This window comes from Seriola dumerili, unplaced genomic scaffold, assembly GCF_002260705.1.
Source record: "Seriola dumerili isolate Sdu_G_001 unplaced genomic scaffold, Sdu_1.0 BDQW01000017.1, whole genome shotgun sequence".
NCBI lineage: Eukaryota > Metazoa > Chordata > Actinopteri > Carangiformes > Carangidae > Seriola > Seriola dumerili.
The window spans coordinates 1,778,144-1,798,024 of NW_019174272.1; the positions used below are offsets into that span (position 1 = coordinate 1,778,144).

General features: G+C 42.7%; 2 protein-coding genes across 2 annotated transcripts; both read left to right on the forward strand.

Annotated features, from left to right (window-relative positions):
• Nucleotides 1-2,818: 2,818 nt before the first annotated feature.
• Nucleotides 2,819-6,428, forward strand: LOC111227093 (arrestin domain-containing protein 4-like). Its single transcript, XM_022752489.1, has 6 exons — nucleotides 2,819-2,912; nucleotides 3,055-3,115; nucleotides 3,385-3,535; nucleotides 4,955-5,051; nucleotides 5,135-5,391; nucleotides 6,162-6,428. Exons 1-6 carry the CDS (start codon nucleotides 2,819-2,821, stop codon nucleotides 6,426-6,428), a joined length of 927 nt encoding a protein of 308 aa, XP_022608210.1.
• Nucleotides 6,429-7,361: 933 nt separating this feature from the next.
• LOC111230466 (arrestin domain-containing protein 3-like) lies at nucleotides 7,362-12,398 on the forward strand. Its single transcript, XM_022757216.1, has 6 exons — nucleotides 7,362-7,695; nucleotides 7,820-7,880; nucleotides 7,971-8,118; nucleotides 8,235-8,331; nucleotides 10,911-11,167; nucleotides 11,804-12,398. Exons 1-6 carry the CDS (start codon nucleotides 7,437-7,439, stop codon nucleotides 12,059-12,061), a joined length of 1,080 nt encoding a protein of 359 aa, XP_022612937.1. The 5' UTR covers nucleotides 7,362-7,436; the 3' UTR covers nucleotides 12,062-12,398.
• Nucleotides 12,399-19,881: the final 7,483 nt, after the last annotated feature.

Sequence of the window (19,881 nt, forward strand, 5' to 3'; positions counted from 1 at the left end):
CATGGCAGACATTTTATGTTAGACTTTGTTTATGTTAGACTTCCTGTTTTATTTTGTAGTTGGTTTCCTTGTGTGTCTCGATGTTTTTACTTCCTGTCTTGGTCATATTTCTGTTTGGTGATTGTCTGCCCCGCCCTAATGTGTTTCACCTGTGTTCAATCACCCTTGCCTCGTTGTTCATATCGGCTGTTGTTATCTGTTGTTATGTGTCTCCGGTTGTTGTTCCTTGTGTGCCCTCGTGCTTCGGTTTCCTGTTCTGTTGGTTCACCAGTTCCGTAAGTCTTCCATCAATAAACAATTTTGCAGTTCATCCCCATGTGTTGGCTGCATTTGGGCCCAGCCTTTCCTGCACCGTCCCAGAAGGAACCGACCATAATATGGACACAGTGGCATACGCCAGTTTCATGGCTTTTTTCTGAGGTTGCCTCAATCCTCCCAGCCGGCACCCCCGTAGGTCGTCAGGCCCCTTTGCACGCTGGTTGATCGACTCGGATCCTGAGCCGTATCCCTTTTGGGAAACCCGGCTAGCTTTCCCTGGGAGGTATCTAGGGGAGGGAGCCCTTGGGAAGAAACACAGGCCACGGATACGCCGGTTCCCCAAGTAGCCTCAGCCCCAGAACTCCCAGCCCGGGCCTCGATCCTTCCAGCCAGCGCCCCCGTCGAACGTCAGGTCTCTTTGCACGCTGGCTGACCCGCTGTCTGACTCTGGAGGACCTTTCAAGGGAACTCGTCTGGCTATTTTTCCGGGGTTCCGTGGTGGCCACGGAAGGCGAGGATATAATGGCTGCCGTCACCAAATGGAAAGTCAGCCTCAGCCCCAGGTTCATCGCTTCCAGCCCAAGCCACAGTCCCCGGTCCCCAGCTTCCAGCCAAAGCCCTAACTACCTCACTATCCGGAACCTCTGCTCCTACACCTGATGGTGGTCCCCAGTCAGTGGTCCGGTCGACACCTGCTCCTCCTGTCCTGATGGCGGGCTGGCTGAATCCTGCTCCTTGTGTCCTGTCGGCGGCCCGACAGGACTCCAGCTCCCGATCTCCTACCGGTGGTCCAGCTGACTCTTGATTCTGGTTCCCAGTCAGTAGTCCGGCCGATACCTGCTCCCCGTGTCCTGTCGGTGGACCTGCCGACTCCAGTTCCTGATTCCCTGTCGGCGGTCCGGCCGACACCTGCTCCTCTTGTCCAGTCGGTGGCCCAGTGGACTCCTGCTCCTGTTACCCAGTCAACTCCTGGTCACCCTCTAGAGGAGCTCCACCTACGACGCCGGCCTCCCGCTTGCCTCCGGGCCGTCCCCCTGAGTTGCCCCGTTTTGCCCCTTAGCATCGGTGGATGCTCTGCTCTGCCCAGTCTCCTTCCCTTGCCCGGTTGCTGTACGGCCCTCCCCCTGAGTCGCCCTGTTTTTCCACTTAGCATTGGTGGATGCTCTGCTCTGCCCAGTCTCCTTCCCTTGCCCGGTTGCTGTCCGGCTCGACCTCCGGAGAGACCCAGTCTTCGCCGCCAGCCTCCTGCTCGCCGTCCAGAGGGGCTCCGCCTGCACACCGGCCTCCGGCTCGACATCCGGAGAGACCCGGTCTTGGCCGCGACCTCCGGTGAGACCCCGCCTGCACACCGGCCTCCGGCTAAACCTCCGGAGGGGCTCGGTCTTCGCGGTCGGCCCCCCGGGAATGTTCCGTCCGTTTGCCCGACCTCTGGGTCGCCCCACTGAACTGCCCAGCCTTCCCGTGAGGCCTCCAGGCTTCCTCCAGTCTTCGCCGCCAGCCTCCTGCTCGCCTTCCAGAGGGGCTCCGCCTGCATACCGTTCTCCGGCTCGACCTCCGGAGAGACCCCGCCTGCACATCGGCCTCCGGCTCGACATCCGGAGAGACCCGGTCTTGGCCGTCAGCCTCCTGCTCGACATCCGGCGAGACCCGGTCTTGGCCGTCAGCCTCCTCTCGGACATCGGCGAGACCGTCTTGGCCGTCAGCTCCTGCTTCGCCTTCCAGAGGGGCTCCGCCTGCAGCACCGTTCTCCGGCTCGACATCCGGTGAGACCCCGCCTGCACACCGGCCTCCGGCTAAACCTCCGGAGGGGCTCGGTCTTCGCGGTCGGCCCCCCGGGAATGTTCCGTCCGTTTGCCCGACCTCTGGGTCGCCCCACTGAACTTCCCAGCCTGCCCGTGAGGCCCCCAGGCCGTCCCCCTGAGTCGCCCTGTTTTGCCCCTTAGCATCGGTGGATGCTCTGCTCTGCCCAGTCTCCTTCCCTTGCCCGGTTGCTGTCCGGCTCGACCTCCGGAGAGACCCGGTCTTGGCCGCAGTCCTCCGGCTCGACCTTTGGTGAGACCCCGCCTGCACACCGGCCTCCGGCTAAACCTCCGGAGGGGCTCGGTCTTCGCCGTCGGCCGCCCGGGAATGTTCCGTCCGTTTGCCAGACCTCTGGGTCGCCCCACTGAACTGCCCAGCCTGCCCGTGAGGCCTCCAGGCCGTCCCCCTGAGTTGCCCTGTTTTGCATCGGTGGATGCTCTGCTCTGCTCTGCTCTGCCCAGTCTCCTTCCTTTGCCCGGTTGCTGTCCGGCTCGACCTCCGGAGAGACCCAGTCTTGGCCGCCAGCCTCCTGCTCGCCTTCCAGAGGGGCTCCGCCTGCACACCGTTCTCCGGCTCGACCTCCGGAGAGACCCCGCCTGCACACCGGCCTCCGACTAAACCTCCGGAGGGGCTCGGTCTTCGCAGTCCGTCCGTTCCGTCAGTTTGCCCGACCTCTGGGTCGCCCCACTGAACTGCCCAGCCTGTCCGTGGGGCCTCCGGGCCATCCCCCTGAGTTGCCCTGTTTTCCCCCTTAGCATCGATGGATGCTCTGCTCTGCCCCTGTTGTCCCAGTCTCTTTCCCGGTTGCTTTCCCTCCTGTCCACTGGTCCCTGTTCTGTTGGTTGACCAGTTTCGTAAGTCTTCCATTAATAAACAATTTTGCACTTCATCCCCATTTGTTGGCTGCATTTGGGTCCAGCCTTACCCGCACCGTGACAAGTGCCCCCAGCCCCAAACATGTCAGCACATTATCTTCTTTTGCCTTTCCTTTTTCAGACAGCTGTGTTGTTGCCCCAGGACGCCATGTCTACCCATTCAAATTTCAGATCCCTTCCCAGTAAGTTCTTTTTTTTTTTTTAATGGTTCTATAATGAATTAGAGCAGACAGGCCCTTATCCTCTCCAGACATGAAAATACGGTACTTGCATATTATCTTCTGAAGAACATCTTAATGGTGTAACCTCTTTGCAGCTCTAGTTTATTTTGATAGATTTGATTGATTTTAAAAACACACAATTATATCATAGACTTACCATAGCCTATATTCATTTGATAGATTGCAATCAATTTCCCATGTTCCTCTGGCCTGCTTCTCTCGTGCTTTAGGGATGTGCCCTGCTCCTTCACTGGTTCCAATGGTAAGATTGTGTACTTGCTGGAAGCCAAGGTGAGCAGATCAACATGGTTTACCAGTAAAGATTCGACTAAAATCAACGTTGTGTCCAAAGCGGACCTTGTCAGTGTCCCTGGGATAAAGGTATGTGCTTAATTACATCTTCATTCCTGTCATTCCAAAACAGACAAAAAATCTGCTAGGGTTGGTGATGGCCAGCCCTGGTTTACTACCTGCATGGAGGTGTGTTGAGCAATCTATACTATGAAGCAAGTTCAGCCGGAAAACTTTTTGTAATCTCTTAATTTAACTTGACATTGGCCATCCTGATAACCTGTACTAAGAAGCTGGTTATGAACATGTGATGCAGGGGGGAAAAAAGTCAATGTCAGACTGTTTGATGCCAGAGCAAGAAGTAGTTCACGTCTGATAAGGTCAATATGACTGAAATGTTCATTTCTAATCATGAGAAATATTTTAGTGTGTGGATAATTTTTCTAATAAAAGACATCAGTGTTTAGTTTTTATTTCCAGTTATGGTCAGTTTCCTCAATTTATTTTGAGCTGCAGTGATGAAGAGAGTAAAAGTGTCAACACTGTCAGAAAACCTGTCAGGTTTAAAGAATCTTTGTTCAGGTAAAACGAAGCTATAATAGTTATTAATTTATTATTATTTAGTGTGAACCTCCTCCTGCATTTGTTAGAAGCTGTTAAGCTTTTAAAACCATACGGGCACGTGCAAGGTCTGGAACAGCAAACGGATTGTTTTGTCTGCTGCTCTTTTTTTTTTTTTTTTTTTTCCATTTTTTTTTACCAGGAAGTCCCATTGCCATTTATTTAAAAAAAAAAAAAAAAAAAAAAAAAAAAAAAAAAACCTTTGAGAGATCTGGCCAGGATAGTGGCCATGCAAACATACCACATCTTAAAATAAAACATAAAATACCACAATTATGACACGACAGCAATTTGAGCTTGATGTACAAGTACATGTCTCATTAACTACTTTATGATACACCTAAAGTTGTCAATGGATATAAGTTCGTCTTTCTACAAATTATTCCATGTCCAAGGCTGTCCAGATCTGTGGAAACTCACGGTACAATAAATAGCAACCATCTAGGTTGCAAGTAGTCACAGGTTTTAATTTGATCCTCTGGAGTTAACTGGTGTCAGAGTAGGACAGGAGTTTAGCATCAGTTACTAGGGTGACTTACCTGGTAAGAAGTGAACCACTGTCGTAGGACTGAACCTAAAGTTATCTTGCTAACCAAAACAACCGTGCTTTGTAGTACAGGCCTCAGGACTGAATATTGGCATTCAGCAAACCCAACCTTTACAAATGCACACAACATGCTCAGTCTTACTGGCAAAATCACTTTGGCCATACACTGAAGTTGAAATGTTTGTTGTGTGTACCTATTAGTGATTATCTAATGGTTATTTTATTCTAACACTAGACCTGTTGAATTGACTCCAGCCTGTGCTGGACATATAGAGATTTTAGGCACCAGGCTAAAGTGTTTTCTCTCTGTCAGTATTGCATTAATCAGTCTTGTCTTTCAGACACCTCAGCACAAAAGTATGGAGAAGAAATTTAACCTTTTCACCTCAGGCGCAGTAACCATGACTGCAGACATTGAAAAAACAGGATTCTTTCAAGGTGAAAGCCCTCAGTGATATTGACACTTACCAGTCTCATGTCAAGGATTGTTTTGACATTTCCGGTCTTTTTCTCTCTCTCAGGAGAAGGATTAAAGGTTGTGGTCCGCATTATCAACAAGTCCTCTCGTGAAATCAAGCCCAAGTACTGTGTGTACAGAAAGCACAGCTTCTTCGCAAATGGGGAAAGAAGACTTGAAACTAAAGATATCTTGAAAGACGTGGGAACAGCCATCGCTCCTTCTGCTTCGAAAAAGGTCACAAGGGTCATCACCATCCCCCATGATATGGAGCCCTCCATCCTCAACTGCAACATCATCAAAGTAGAGTACAGACTCAGGGTAAGCAGCTCTGTGACCAGGAGACTGGCAACACAGGTGTGTGTGCCTGTCTTACGTGACTGTGCACAAAAAATGTCTCCTGAAAAATTGACAATTTTAGGTATGTGAGCTCCTAATAGAATTGTGTATGAAGCATTAATCTCTGAATTATGTAGCAGCAAAATTGGAAATAAAAACTGAAGGGATATTGGCTCCTGTTATGTTTTATGGAGATGAGTGTTTCCTAGCGCTCTGCTTTCTGAAACGCATGCTTAACAGCACAGTATTGAATGCAGTGCCTGTGTTGTGCCTTTACACACTAAAATCCTTCAGCTGCCGGATCCTTTTGAAGCCATCTCCCCATTGTTTACGGTGTTTGTTTTCATTGTGTTTGGGGTCAGTTGTGCACACAGGATGCAAATAATTGTGACAATAGCAAAACATGTAAACTCATAATTTTAATCTTGTAGAGCAAAGACATCACACTTGCCAAGAGTTATTAAATCACTTCATTAAAACATAATGTGAACACAAAGCCTAAGACTGATATTAGTGATAAATCTAGGACATGTGTGATAATTGTTTGGTTAGATGACATCCTCAGTCAATATACAGTATAACCTGATGCTTGAAAGATAAGTTGGTCTGTTGTCAGGGAAACAAAAGATATCAAATCAAGCATTGCGTGTTCTCAGATGCATGTATAAAGTACTGTTTTTTTTTTTTTTTTTGGAGATATAAGGCAGAACAAATAAAATCCAACAATGTTACATCAGCTGTGTTTTCCACAGGTCTACCTTGATGTCAAATATGCTTTAGACCCAGAGATCAAGTTTCCCATAATCATCATGCCGGCCTCTCGGGTTCCTGCTGTGGTACCACCACCTGCTGCTGCTGCTGCCGCTGCCGCCGCCACCACCTCTTCTGACTCTGGATTGGAACCATTCGGGAAGACAACCCCACCAGCAGCACCCCAGCCTTTTGACCCCCCTCCTCCCTATGAAGCTCATGGGATGTATCCTCCTTTGACAGATTTTGGCAATATTTCAGAGAAATGAATTAAAAGAATAGAAAAGTGACATTTCATCACTATCTTGTTTGAGTTTGTTTCCTAAAATTGTGTTTTTCTTTCAAAACTTTCTGATCAGAGTGAAACTGTTAGACACCAGCATTATCTGCTAATATGGTCTATAGCAACCTATATACATTTTATGTTTTTTTCTTTTAATTTGTCACATGTCTATATGTTGCCACCAAAATATGAGTGATGGAATTTCATTAGTGGTGCTCAAAATGTTAATGATATTTTTGAACAAAACAGCAGCATTGTCTTTCCAGAAATTTCATGGGTGTGTTAAATAATGGACACAACGGACCATTATAGTATTTTTATTTACACAAAAATTCCAAATGAATACAGTTTACATTGAAACCTGCGGATCATCCACAGTAACATTGTTTATGTACAGTTGAGTCATGAAACAAATCACCTAGTGAAACCTTTCTTCTAAATTATTTCCATTTCCATACTGTGAATATTCTTAGCTGTCACAATTGCAAAGTTTAATTCTACTGTAACTTTCTCTGGACTAAAATCCCATTATGTCATACAATATGTGCAGTAAATGGAAATTTACTTGACGTCATGATCGGAAAATATGTCACATGATGCACTGAGTAAGCCACAGCACGTGACAGTCGCAAACCTAGATTAAAAACAGGTGTTACCCTCCGCCCACTGGGGTGGTTGTCAGGACAGCATACTCATTCTTAACAACAGTGTGTGCATTACTTTGATTGTTACCATCCAGTTGCATCCAAGCTACTGCATTTCATATCTTTGAGTAACAGCGGTGTGTAGCAATGAATGCTTCTTCCTGTCACCGTGTGTGGCTGTGTCTGTTGGAGCAGGAATGCTACAAGAAAAACAGGTTTAACAAGAGTTGCATGCTTGAGACCACATATAAACAGTGTCGAGCAGCACCGTCCAGGGTTTTAGTAGGCTTGGTTTTCTTCTTGGTTTTACAGGAGAATTAGATTTTCCACGGTGTATTTCTCTTTGGAGGATGACCATCAAAAACCTCTTAATTGAATACGATGCCATCAACAGCGAGAACACCTTCACAAATGGAGATACCATCAATGGAAGAATCATTGTGGAGGTTTCTAAAGAAACTAAAATCCAATCACTTATTTTTGTGGCAAAAGGAAAAGCTCGGGTTTGCTGGCATGAACATTACGGGCAACATCAACATCATGTTTACTGGTCTGATGAGAAATATTATGAAGTCAAACATCATATCTTGAGGGAAGCGAGACAAGATGGTAACGTATTAAATTAATACAATAATTCATGTATGATACATTGTACCAAATGTAATGACTTTTAGATAAGCCATTATCCCCACACTGTGTAACTCAAAACTTATAGTAAGTTATTCTTTTCCAGGCACTGAAGTCATTGGTAAAGGAAGACACGTATTTCCCTTTTCCTTCAAGATTCCTGACAGGTGCCTACTCTTTACTTAATCTTTCTTTTAGATTGATGTCTTATTTGTATTTGGGTCATTTACATTTTCTAATATTATTTTACTTTACAGAAAAATCCCATCATCCTTCAAAGCCTCCATAGGCAAAATCGTTCACAAGTTGAGGGCAGAGCTTAAACAATCAATGAAGCTGACAAAAACGGCCAAAGTCCACTTCACATTTGTTTCCAAAGCAGATATGGATATCCCTGGACTTATGGTAAGAAATAATTTAACTTTCAAAATACAACCATTTTTTCATATAATAAATGTTGTCTAAGCAGAGGAGACAATTATCTACCTGCATTAACCTAGGGTGGGGATCTGTTGTTTCAGGAGCCTCAGTATGGCAGCAAGGACAAATCTGTCAAACTTTTTGGCTCAGGAAATGTTTCAATGGATGTTCACACCAAGCGGATGGGATACAAGCAAGGTAATAATCTAGTCTATAGAGGCAATACTTCACCTGGAGGATTTTGATTCACTGTCTTTCCTTGTCCAGTTACTGGACAGATCTGTCTCACTTGTTTTGAAGAGCAGGTATATTAAGTTTGGCTGAGTGAACAGTGTTTACTACTACTACTACCTACATGTTCCATCAAGGACACTGTAAGGGGTGTGTGTAGGACACAAATGCAGCACACAGTACAACAAAAACAGTTTGTAGAGACTTTTATTTCTACCAAGGCAGAAACTGGAGCAGGCAGGTTAATGGGGGAAAAAAAAAAAAACTTAGAAATCTTCCTGGTACAACAGGAGCAGCTGTGTGACCAGGTGAATGGAGTTGGCTTGACGAGATGGCAGTGGCTAATGCAGGGAGGTGCGGGAGAACAGGGTGAAAGGAAAATTACTGAATGCGAGCTGGATGAAAGGGAATGCTGAAGTGAGGCAGGTGACCTGAGATGCAGAACTGTGACAGACAAATCAATTGCAAGCTCTTCTTTAGTAACACTTCTTCTCCCTTACACGTCACTGCTATCTAACCTACATGAAGACAGGAAACCTGTGTAACTAATCCACTGAGGGCCATGTGAAAATGCTTCTGCTCTACCAGAGACCACTCTCTGGACTGGGTCATGAGAATGATTTGATGCTGATAGAAGAGAACCTTGTTCTTTGATAGTGCAGAAGCTTCATACTTCAAGAAAGATGCAAATTTTTCCTGTGGTCTTTCCTCATCTCCATCTTAACACTGCTGATTAATGAATGAGCTGTATGTAAGTCATGATAAGAAGATGACATTGTAACAACCCTTGTCCCTCCAGTTGCTGAAATATTTCTATTTAGTTCCTGTCATAGAGGCCCTGAGTACTTAAGGGAAATAGTGGCAACCAGCAGGACGTGCCAGAAATCTGTTCAGAGATGCCAGACCTGGTCAAACCTGTTTGAAACTGATAGTGATTGAAGTCATGATGTGAATGATTAGTAGCACCCTGAGTGGGTGCATTCATCTGCCCAGCCCACCAACAATTTATCAGTGTACACTGGACTTGCTGGGAACTTGAAGGCACAGCTAATGTTGATGAAGCTGGACCTTAAAGGAACTCAGGCCACACTGTGTGTAACAGCAGTGAGGGATTGTGCCTGTATTGACTATCACAAGTCACATTTTAGGTTTACGGGATCACTGGTAAAGCTCTCCTCTGTCCTCTGTTAAAAGAAAAAACCTGTGTGAAAAGAACATTACAGACTGAGTGAATCATATTGTATGTGATTGTATATTAATGGTTTTTAATCATTTTTATAATTGAACAGATTTTTAGCAGATTCGATAATACAGTAGGCCTATTAGTTTGTAGATGATTAAACTTACATCGGTGAACTAATTACACATACCATTTATAGATGAGTACATATGGCATGTCATTCGCAATATTTATTTGAATAGAAGAATTCAGATATTGCACTGTCCCCAACCCTGGGGACAGTGTTGCAGCACCGATCAGGGATGGTTGCAACATATTATACATACATAAAATTTTGCTAATTACTTTTTTGTCTCAATAAGCATAGTTTTCTGAAAATATACATTGTTTTACAATATTAGTTTTATTTATTCAGCAATATTTATCAGAGAACAGTTATTGAGTTTTGTTTTGCATATGATAAACAAAACACATAAGACCATGAGAGGTTTATAAAATAATTCCCCAAACAACTTGTTTTTATTCTCCTATGCATTAAAATGAGCAATTATTTTTCATCTATTGTGCTATGGGATAATATATTGCCTATTTTGAACTAAAAATATTGAGAAAATACTGTTGTGTTGTGTTTTTTGATATGGCTGCTTAGCTTGGGGACAGTTACAACAGCGTGTTGCTCCTGCACCCTGTCAGCCATGACAGAACATTATGTGCGAGCTAGAAACACTGACCTTGACACACGCTGGCTATGAGGTTAGCAAAAAAATGATTCAAAAACTTTTGAAAAAATATAGCTCATGAAAAAAATACTTTCATACCTCCAAAACATTTATTTTTCTGTAAATGCAGCAGCTGAATGTGTCTTCTGTCTTCCTGCTGAGAAGAGGGTCTAACTGAGCATGTGCAGCATGAGTGGATCTACATAAGAGTGCTCTCCTTGGATTATGGCAGATAGTAACATATCTTGTCTACTGACTAATAGTACTTTCAATGAATGCTCCTCATTACAGCTGTAAATCAATACTTGTTGACCTCCAGTAGTCTTTCACCCTACCATTGTGATGTAGATGTGTAGTTCAGGGTGTGTCAGTAAATCATGGTTTCACGGTTGGGTTCCAACAGAGGTCAGTGTTGACAGATGTAAAACACTGCTTTTTCAGTCTAGTATTGAGTTACTCTTTGAAAGTACTGTCTCTCCTGTGTCTGATAACAATGTATCTACTTTTGTGTTGCCTTGGCCACTAGTTGTGTAGTATGTAGTAATTCTCCCCTGCATTCCCACTGTCCTAATACAAAATAGTAACAACTATCAAGACCTGATTCTATGATTCAGAAAATGACTAACTTTCCTTTCTTCATATTACAGGTGAGGCATTTCAAGTCATAGCTGAAATCAGCAACCGCTCAAGCCGTTCAGTGAAGCCCAAGTTCATACTGTATGAGAAAAGGAGTTTCTTTGCCCAGGGTCGCAGGAGAGTTTGCACAAACGAGATCCTTAAGGAGAAGATTGAGGCTGTTGCACCCTCTAGCAAAGAGACTGTGACCAAGGTGATCTCCATCCCCAGAGAACTAGCTTCCTCCATCTTGAACTGCTCCATCATCAAGCTGGAGTACAGGCTGAAGGTAAACTGCATTATGGTCATTAGACTGTGGGAGGTAATCCTGCAGTTCCTCATTCTGTGCCACTCTGTTTTTAATGTTCATGTTTATCTTTTTGTTGAAATACCTGCTGATAGGAAGCTTGTGGAAACTGTATGTCTTCCTGTTCAGTCTTCCTCCTTTTTCAGTTAGCAATGATATAAAACTAAAAAACTGATATAAACAAATCCCTTTTAGGGATATTCTTAGTACTTAACATATTGAAAAGGGAAAAGTAAAGATTTTCCTTTTTGTGAGTTCATAAAATGACTGGGCTTATAAAAAGGCAGATCACACATCAACAGAATCACCACAGGAAACCCCAATAAGGTCTAGCTTCGGCCTTTAGCCCCTCATGGAACACCCACTACATAGAATGGCCCCTCATCCAAAGAGGCTGTGTTGGCCGCTGGGTCAGGGTCAGGGTGTTCCATGAGGTGGGTGTGGCTAAAGGTGCTACAGGCAGCAGCCAGACCCTTCTCGAGGAAACTGCAAGCAGTAATAAACTCAACAAGCTCATGAAAAAGGAATGCTACAGTAAACCAGAGGGGACCCCTAACAAACATAAGATTAAAGTTTCCAAAAAATAAATAAAAACTTTAACACCACTCTTTTTCACAGATCCAGCTGGATATCAAATGTGCTATTGACCCTCAGATCAAACTCCCTATAGTTGTCCTGCCTGAGGTTCCTGTTTTGAAACAACTACCTGCTCCTGCTGGCTTTGCATTTGAAGCATTTGGGAACCCAAACCAACCGACCTGGAGCACCATGCCACAGCAAGCAGGAGCCCAACCTGTGGATCTCCCACCTCCCTATGGAGCACATGCACTGTATCCCTCCTTTACTGATTCTGAAAAAAATAACACTGCATGGTAAATACCTGCCATAAGAGTATGTCCCCGAATTAGCATTGTACACCTGGGACATTTTTAGACTCGGCTGTAATGGTTCAGTTGGAGACTCAGCCTCGTGCCGTTATAGGCACTACATTACAGCTTCATCCTGCAAGGCTGAGCTTAACTACTTAGAATTCAAACCTTTGTATTAGTATTGTATTTTTTAAATGTCAATGAAAAATAGTACATAAAGTATATTGTAGTTGTAGTAGTTGGATACTGTATGCACTCCTTATGGAGCACAAAGTGTTGAGAGATAATTAGAAAGATGAATTGCAAATGATAAATTGTGTAAAAGATATAAATGAATCAAATTGTAAAATAAAAAAATAAATACTGTGATACTTTCACTTTTATGAATAACATTTTCCGAGAAAGTCCAGTTCATGCTCATCATGTAGGTGTCCAACAAAACCATTAGAACCATATAATATTCAAATATTCAGTTCAAGCACAGAGAAATAAAAGCGACTGGGAGAAAGAAAAGGGTTGCGGGTTGGTGGGCAGAGGGGGGAAAGAAAGTGGGGTGTGAGGTTAAAGAAAGGGAAGAGAGGAGAGAGAGATTTTACTAGGCCAGCTGCTGGAGCTGGTCCCGATCTTTAGTTGTCAAGGCAACAGTTGCAGCGTAACAGCTGTATCCACAGAGGATGGTGTTTGGTCCATTCCTCAGTTGAAGCCCTCTTCTCCTTCCTCCTTATCCTTTTTGGAGTTTAAAAAAAAAAAAAGCACAGATGTCATTATAAAAGTCTACAGTTCAGTGGCATCAGGTGACCTCTTAAAATCAAGGACAGCTATGACTTGTTTGATCCAGAAGAGGCTTCTTCACCTCACAACTCATGAAGCACAACATTGGAAATACAGGGATTCTCATGCTCCTTCTTGGAAGGGTGATGAAACATCTTAATGATTAAACAAGTCCAGCTGCCTCTGACTTCTGACTAAGACGATGTATCATGAAGCCTTCATAGTGTTTGTGACTGTCTATTCTATGCAACTGAACATCGGACAACTTACTTATTAGATCTGGTCTTATCTATTCTTGTACCCTTTTAATGTGGTTTCATTAATTCAAATTTCCACATGAACAACAATTTACAAGGTCAAAATTTATTAATTTCCAGACTGCTCCTGTGACTCAGAGGCAGGTTGAGACAGATGGGACAATGTTTCTGGGGTTGTCTGGTAACCTTTGCTGAAGATGGTTGACTACACAGAGTGGATGCAGGCCTGCTTCCAGAACAGTGTTGGATGTGGTGGTGGAGAACATCTCTCAGGGAGAATAACCTCATTAATGACTTCTCTTGATATGGCTTCAATGAATTCAGGCAAAATCCTTCCAGGTGTGTCCAATAACATTACCCGAGAGCCAAACTGATGGAGCCTTCCAAACTTCTCTGGATGTTGTTCTCAGTGACGCCGATGCTCAGTGAGATGCTCAGTGAGATGCTCTAAGGACATGGGGCTCTTCGCGGTGACGTCCTGGCTAAGGAAACTTCACGATATGCTGCATGCTGTAGTCCAAGAATTCTGTCAGATGCTTAGAGGACAAGGGGCTCTTTATGGTAATGTCCATAACCTTGATGGATGTTCTTGTAGGATGTTCTTAGCAAATGTCTCTGAGATGAACTTGAGCACATGCCAGTCAGCTGCTCCTTCACATCCTGACTGTAGACACCCTTGCTTACTTCATTTCATTGCCTAGGGAATAGAAAACACTCAAGGGAAACAGTAATAATGCAAAACATTTGTCATATATGTATTCAACAACACATTCTCCAACATGAACGACAATAGAGGTCACTTGTTTCTAATCCTTGGATATTACCCATAGGAGCACACCAGATACAGGCATACCAGACCATGGTAACAGTAAGTGTCACAGTGCGGGTAAGGCTGGACCCAAATGGAGCCAACACATGGGAATGAAGTGCAAAAAATCTTTATTAACAGGAGAACTTACAAAACTGATGAACCACAGGGGATCACAAGGACTTAACAGGTAACTCACAGGAAACATAACAGCCAACATGAACAGACCGAGGACAAACCAGACATGAACAGACTAACTGACACAGACAAAGGGGAGCACAGAGACTATATAGACACAAGGGAGGCAAGGGTGATTGAACACAAGTGAAACACATTAGAGCGGGGTAGACAATCACCAAACAGAAACAGGACCAAGACAGGAAGTAAAAACATTGAGACACACAAGGAAACCAACTACAAAATAAAACAGGAAGTGACAAAATCCAAAACAAAGTCAAACATAAAATGTCTGCCATGGCATACCATGACAGATAAGCACATGGTTAAGGTTGTGGAATGGTCATGGATAAAAGAGACAAAGTTTCACAAGGGAAAGGACAGTGGTCTCCTGTGTGTTAAAGTTCACCCCTCCCCTCCTCGTCCCCTAACTTTCTCCTTTGCTCCCATCATCATTACTACAACCACTAGAGGTCACTTCACAATGAAATGTAACTATGGGTCATAATAAGCTGCTTGCACAGACAAATTATGGGATATTTTTTTGACTCGTGAATTCAAAAGTTCAAATATCCACAGACGTAACAACAAACCTCCAAAAGGCAAGATAAGCCCACATAGAATCGACTGAATTTTTCAATTTAAATTAACTCAGATAACTCTAATCCCATCTCACACATGAAAAAAACTATGTGTCACATGTGCTTGTATCCATTTTTAATGAAAACTACAATAATGTGTTTGTAATGATTATAATGAAGTGTGCTATATGACAAAACTGTCTTCTTATGTATCTAATTTGTCATTATGTAATCTCTATTTTGGCACTAATAATGTATTTGAGTAAATCTGAGAAGGCTGGTCAAAAAGGTTGTGGAATGGGTACTGACCCAGAGTCTGTTAAGCACTAGGCCACCCAAAATGTAATTCATTGGACTTTCATCTTTTCTTGAAGTTGCCACTCCTGAAGTAAAACTATCTGATGTGATTCTTTAATGCATTCTCTATAGTGCAGGACAGCAGTACTGAAAGGAAACTTGCTCTGAATGCTTCTGTATGTGTCTTTAATGTGTACTCATCAAGGATGCTTGATGCCTGCCTGAATCATCAATACTGTATTCCTGCCACTTGAAAGTTCTGTATCATTCTCCTAATTTACTTTAAAGGAACGTCTTGTAAGTTTTGCTATTGCTACATAGCCAGCGTTAGCATTAAGCATTAACAGCTGTTTACTCACCTGTCTAGAACAAATGTTGTGAGTTTAGCATCAAACTTCATTCTTTTAATCACCAAGAGTTGTCTTAAGGGGTTGAAAGCAACAATAATGTTAACTCTTGTCTGTATTACATCTTTTCTTTTACTTAAGTTAGCAAGATGACCAGCTAACCCCCAACAATTACGTCACTTTCCGATAGTGACTCACTGCGGCCTCCAATATCCACTGAAGGCACAGCGCTGCTCAGAGGATGTATTATAACCTCTGGTATTATCAAGACAATGATGGCTGAGGCTCTTGTTGACAGTCACCACCATCTGCTCTGGCAGTAGTGAAAACTTACAAAAGCCTCTTTAACTGTACAGTATCTGAGTCAGAAGAAATCTCATGTTTCTACTCTGTTTTATAATGCATGTTGTGTAACCGACATATAATACTGTCTGTGAACAAAGATAGAAGGAATGCTATGATTTTGTGAATATAATGTCATTGATATGTTGATTATGCAGTGTTGTAAGCTACTGTGGTTTTGACAGTTTTCAATTGTCTTCACTGAGGAATACCAATTAATTTTCACACATATAGGCCAGTCAGCGCGCATTGTCAATCTCAATTTATTTAGCCTAGTTAAGCCTACAAGGCTGCTGGCTAGAGTTACCTGTGTGAAAGTGACACCTGCAGCTCTTAATCACGTGATCATGTGTGACACAGATACAGGTTCTGCTACAGTGCATAGGCAAGCCTTGCCAGCATCCTTGTTCATCAACTTAAGGTCCCACTGTGGATCCATTCAAAATGGCTCCAGTTAATTTTTTGCACTAAAGGCGGCTGTTACTTGTGCTTTCACTCCACAAGCTTTGGGAAGGTTATTTGATGTAATCTTATCATGACTGTAAAGCATCTCTCGGTGGAGTACAACAAGGTCAATGAACGAGGCACCTTCTCACCTGGGGATATTATCTCTGGGAGAGTGATAGCGGTGACCAACAAGGAAACTAAAGTGCAGTGTTTTCTGGTCAGAGCCAAAGGAAAAGCTGAGGTGACATGGCATGAACAAGAAGGACTAACCACAGTGGTTCACAGCGACAAGAAGAAATACTTTTATTTTGAACATATTATTCTTCAGGATAAAAACAAAGGAGATGGTTAGTATGGTCTCTCTCTCTTGTGCCAAAAAATGGCTCAAAGCTTCTGATATGATGACAAATGTACTAACACAAAAGTTTCTTTTTCGAAGGTTCAGAAATCATCGGCCCTGGGAGAAATGTGTATCCATTCACCTTTAAGATTCCCAATATGTGCGTGTGCTAATAACCTCACCCTATATATGAAATTTATATTTAACATAAACACCTCCTTACCAGCTGCTGAACTGAAATAATTTCTCTTATTTGTTTGGATCATTTCCTTACAGAGGTATGCCCTCATCTTATGAGGGGAAATGGGGCAAGATTACATACAGTTTGCGAGCACAGTTGACTCAGTCAATCTGGCTTGTCCACAAAACCAAGACTGAGTTCCCTTTCCTGACCAAGGCTGAGTTCCCCTTTGCCTCCAAATCAGAAATGATAATAATCGGACTTAAGGTACAGAAGTGATCATCTGTTAAACTTGAATGAGTTTTTTCTTTTACTTTCTGTTTTCCACTTGTGTCCAGTTAAATTTGTAATGGCACTTTAATGACGAGCTATGAAATACTGTGATAAAATACTGTAATAATCAACTATCCACCTGATGCCAGTTCAAACTGGTGTTCAGAGACTTGGTTTACTGACAGATTATGTCTTTAGGAGCAACAATGTGCGACCAGGATTTCATTTTTTGGCTCTGGAAAAGTAACTATGAATGTTACCTCAGAAAGAATGGGAGTGAAGCAAGGTAAACAGCTTTCAAAAAGAATGAACTGATATCTGTGAAGTGGCCTTATCTTAAACGTGAATGTTTATTTTCCTCCTAAAAACAGGTGAGGCAATAGGAGTCTCTGTAGAAGTTCTCAATGACTCGACGCGCACAGTAACACCCAGATTCTACCTGTGTGAGAAGCAGACCTTTGTTGCTCAGTCAAAGAGGACAGTGCACTCAAATGACATCCTGTTTGGAACGGGAGACTCTGTTCCAGCTGAGACCAGTCAAACGATAACTAAAGTGATGAGTATCCCTCCACAGACCATCCCTACCTTCTTCAACTGCTGCATGATGAAGCTGGAGTACAGACTCAAGGTACTAATGCTGTGACCACATATACAGTGTAATGGGATTATTATCACAGTTAATACTGTCCACACCCGACTCCATTATTTAATCATTCTTGATTAAATACTCTATACCAATGAGTATTGATGCCAAAAGAGAAAATCCTTTTTCTAAGATGTCACTGATGTCATGAAAAATACACTTGGCCTGGGTATAGAGTGGTTACAAAACATTTCTGTGGAAGACTTTTTGTGACAATAGCACCACACACTGGCTGTATGACGCAGTGAGACAGAGGGAGACAGAGAGGGAGGAGGGGTTAAAGGGGAGAGTCGTTATGGCTTGTCCACACACTTTATGTGGAGACATTTAGGGAAAAGTGTCATATTACTATAACTGCCACCAGCTCAAAATCAGTGCTTTCAGTAAACACTGTCCTAGTGACTGAGGGACAGAAATCAAAAGTAATTAAACTTTTGATTTCAATGAGATTTCTTTCATTTAAAAATTAAGTATTTGTATGATTTTTTACTGAATTATTATGGAATTTATATAAAGTTAAGTATATTTGCACATTTCCCCTGTATTTGGCATGCATAAGCTAAAAACAGTATTAAAAGTTTAGTTTTTTTGTTTACAGGTCACCCTTGATGTCCCGCTGGCAAGAGACTCAGAGATCAAACTTCCTCTCGTCATTCTGTTGGGCTCACCAAAACCACATCAGCAAAAACCAAAGAGATCCATCTGGTTTAGAAAGCTCCCTGGATAAAAGGATGCATTAGACCAAGAGACAGCGATGCACATGCTGTATGACAGCACTCAAAATAACAACTCAGAGTAAATCCGCCCGTTCAGTGTAGCTGCATTTAACTAAGCAGATGTTTTCTCGGGGAAGTTCAAACTGACTGAAGTTCTTGAGAATTTGCTCACTGTATGTTCTCGTGTCCACTAGATGGAGATGTATGTCACTTAGTTGCCTGTCAGGTTCATTTGAAAGGACTTAAATCCAAGTACTCAGATTCTTTACTTAAGTAAAAGTACTAATACTACAATGTAAAACTACTCCATTACAAGTAAAAGTCCTGCCTTTAAAATCAAAGTACAGGGTAATTAAAGTATCACAAGTAGAGGTACAAATTCCTAAAAATTGCCCCCTGTGATTGACATATTATCATATATATTACATCATTAGATTGTTAATACTTATGCATCAATGCATACATTTTACTGTTGCATCTTGAGGTGCAGCTTGTTTTAACTTCTTTATATACAGTTAGGTAGTTTAGTCCTCCAAAGACTCATGAGATGATTAATGATGTGGGAGAGAAGAAAAAAAGAAAGTTCTGCAACACAAATCTGTTTTAATTTTCTGGAATATTCTCTAATCTTTGCTTCTTTAGTAAGATATTGGAAAATTTTAGACCCTTGAGCCTAAGGCTCTTATTTAAACGAAACCATGTGAGAAGTTTCATGGGGAAATGTCTCTTTTGTGGAACTGCTTACAACTTTCTGTCATCTGAACGTGACAAGAGGCCCCATCTCGACGTTGCTTTTGTGTGTTTTTTTGGAAAAGGTTCACAATCCAAAAAGCTAGTTAGTCTTTGACCATGAATTCTCTTTTATAAATTTACAATATGTTTTATGTTTGTATGTAAAATCTTAATCTGAAACTTAGTAACTACACCTGACAAATGTAGTGGAGTAAAAGCACAATATTTCCTTGTGAACTGTTGTGAACAAACTAGCATAAACTGGGAAACTGGTTATTTGAGTAAATTTACTTAGTTGCTCTCCATAAAAAGCTGCATAAAATGAATATAAGATAAACTTGTTAAGGTGAGGGAAGGTTGCTTCTCTATGAGACACTAGTTGATGTGAACAGGTATGAACAGTTTACATTTGAGAAGTCATTCATTGTCTCCTCACAATCATGACTGTCGAGAATGAACATTCACACACTGCAGCCGAGAGACAAACAATGAATCAGCGAGAGCTGAGAATTAAGCGTTACGGAAACGTCCTTGTCCATGGACTCATTTTGCAACAGAGAAAAGTATTGAACAAAGGCACATTCATGGTTCGAACAGTACATGTGTTGCCCAACCAGCGGTTCCTAAGTGAAACCAGGCCCATGTTCTTGACAGACTCAGAGATCTTTCCCTGCCCAGGAGGGGAAACATGTTGAGAGCTGAGCATTTTATGGTCAGGATCCATCCTGGAAACATTAGATCTGGCTATTGTGACACCACATACAGCACACCCACCTATCCAGAGAGAGAGAGAGAGAGAGAGAGAGAACAGTGTTTGGTTCTGACTCAGCACAAACAGATCCTGATGATTTCATGTTCATCCCACAAAACAGAGAAGAAAACCAGCAATGTTCTACTCTCACCATTAATAATACA

Bases quoted from the DNA above. Each gene is read 5' to 3' on its own strand.
- LOC111227093 (XM_022752489.1), top strand. From the start codon at position 2,819: ATGGATGCTCTGCTCTGCCCCTGTTGTCCCAGTCTCTTTCCCGGTTGC. The intron at 3,536-4,954 runs GTATGTGCTTAA...CTTGTCTTTCAG, and splicing joins TCAGTGTCCCTGGGATAAAG to ACACCTCAGCACAAAAGTAT. The intron at 5,052-5,134 runs GTGAAAGCCCTC...TCTCTCTCTCAG, and splicing joins AAAAACAGGATTCTTTCAAG to GAGAAGGATTAAAGGTTGTG.
- LOC111230466 (XM_022757216.1), top strand. From the start codon at position 7,437: ATGACCATCAAAAACCTCTTAATTGAATACGATGCCATCAACAGCGAG. The intron at 7,881-7,970 runs GTGCCTACTCTT...TTTACTTTACAG, and splicing joins TCCTTCAAGATTCCTGACAG to AAAAATCCCATCATCCTTCA. The intron at 11,168-11,803 runs GTAAACTGCATT...TCTTTTTCACAG, and splicing joins AGCTGGAGTACAGGCTGAAG to ATCCAGCTGGATATCAAATG.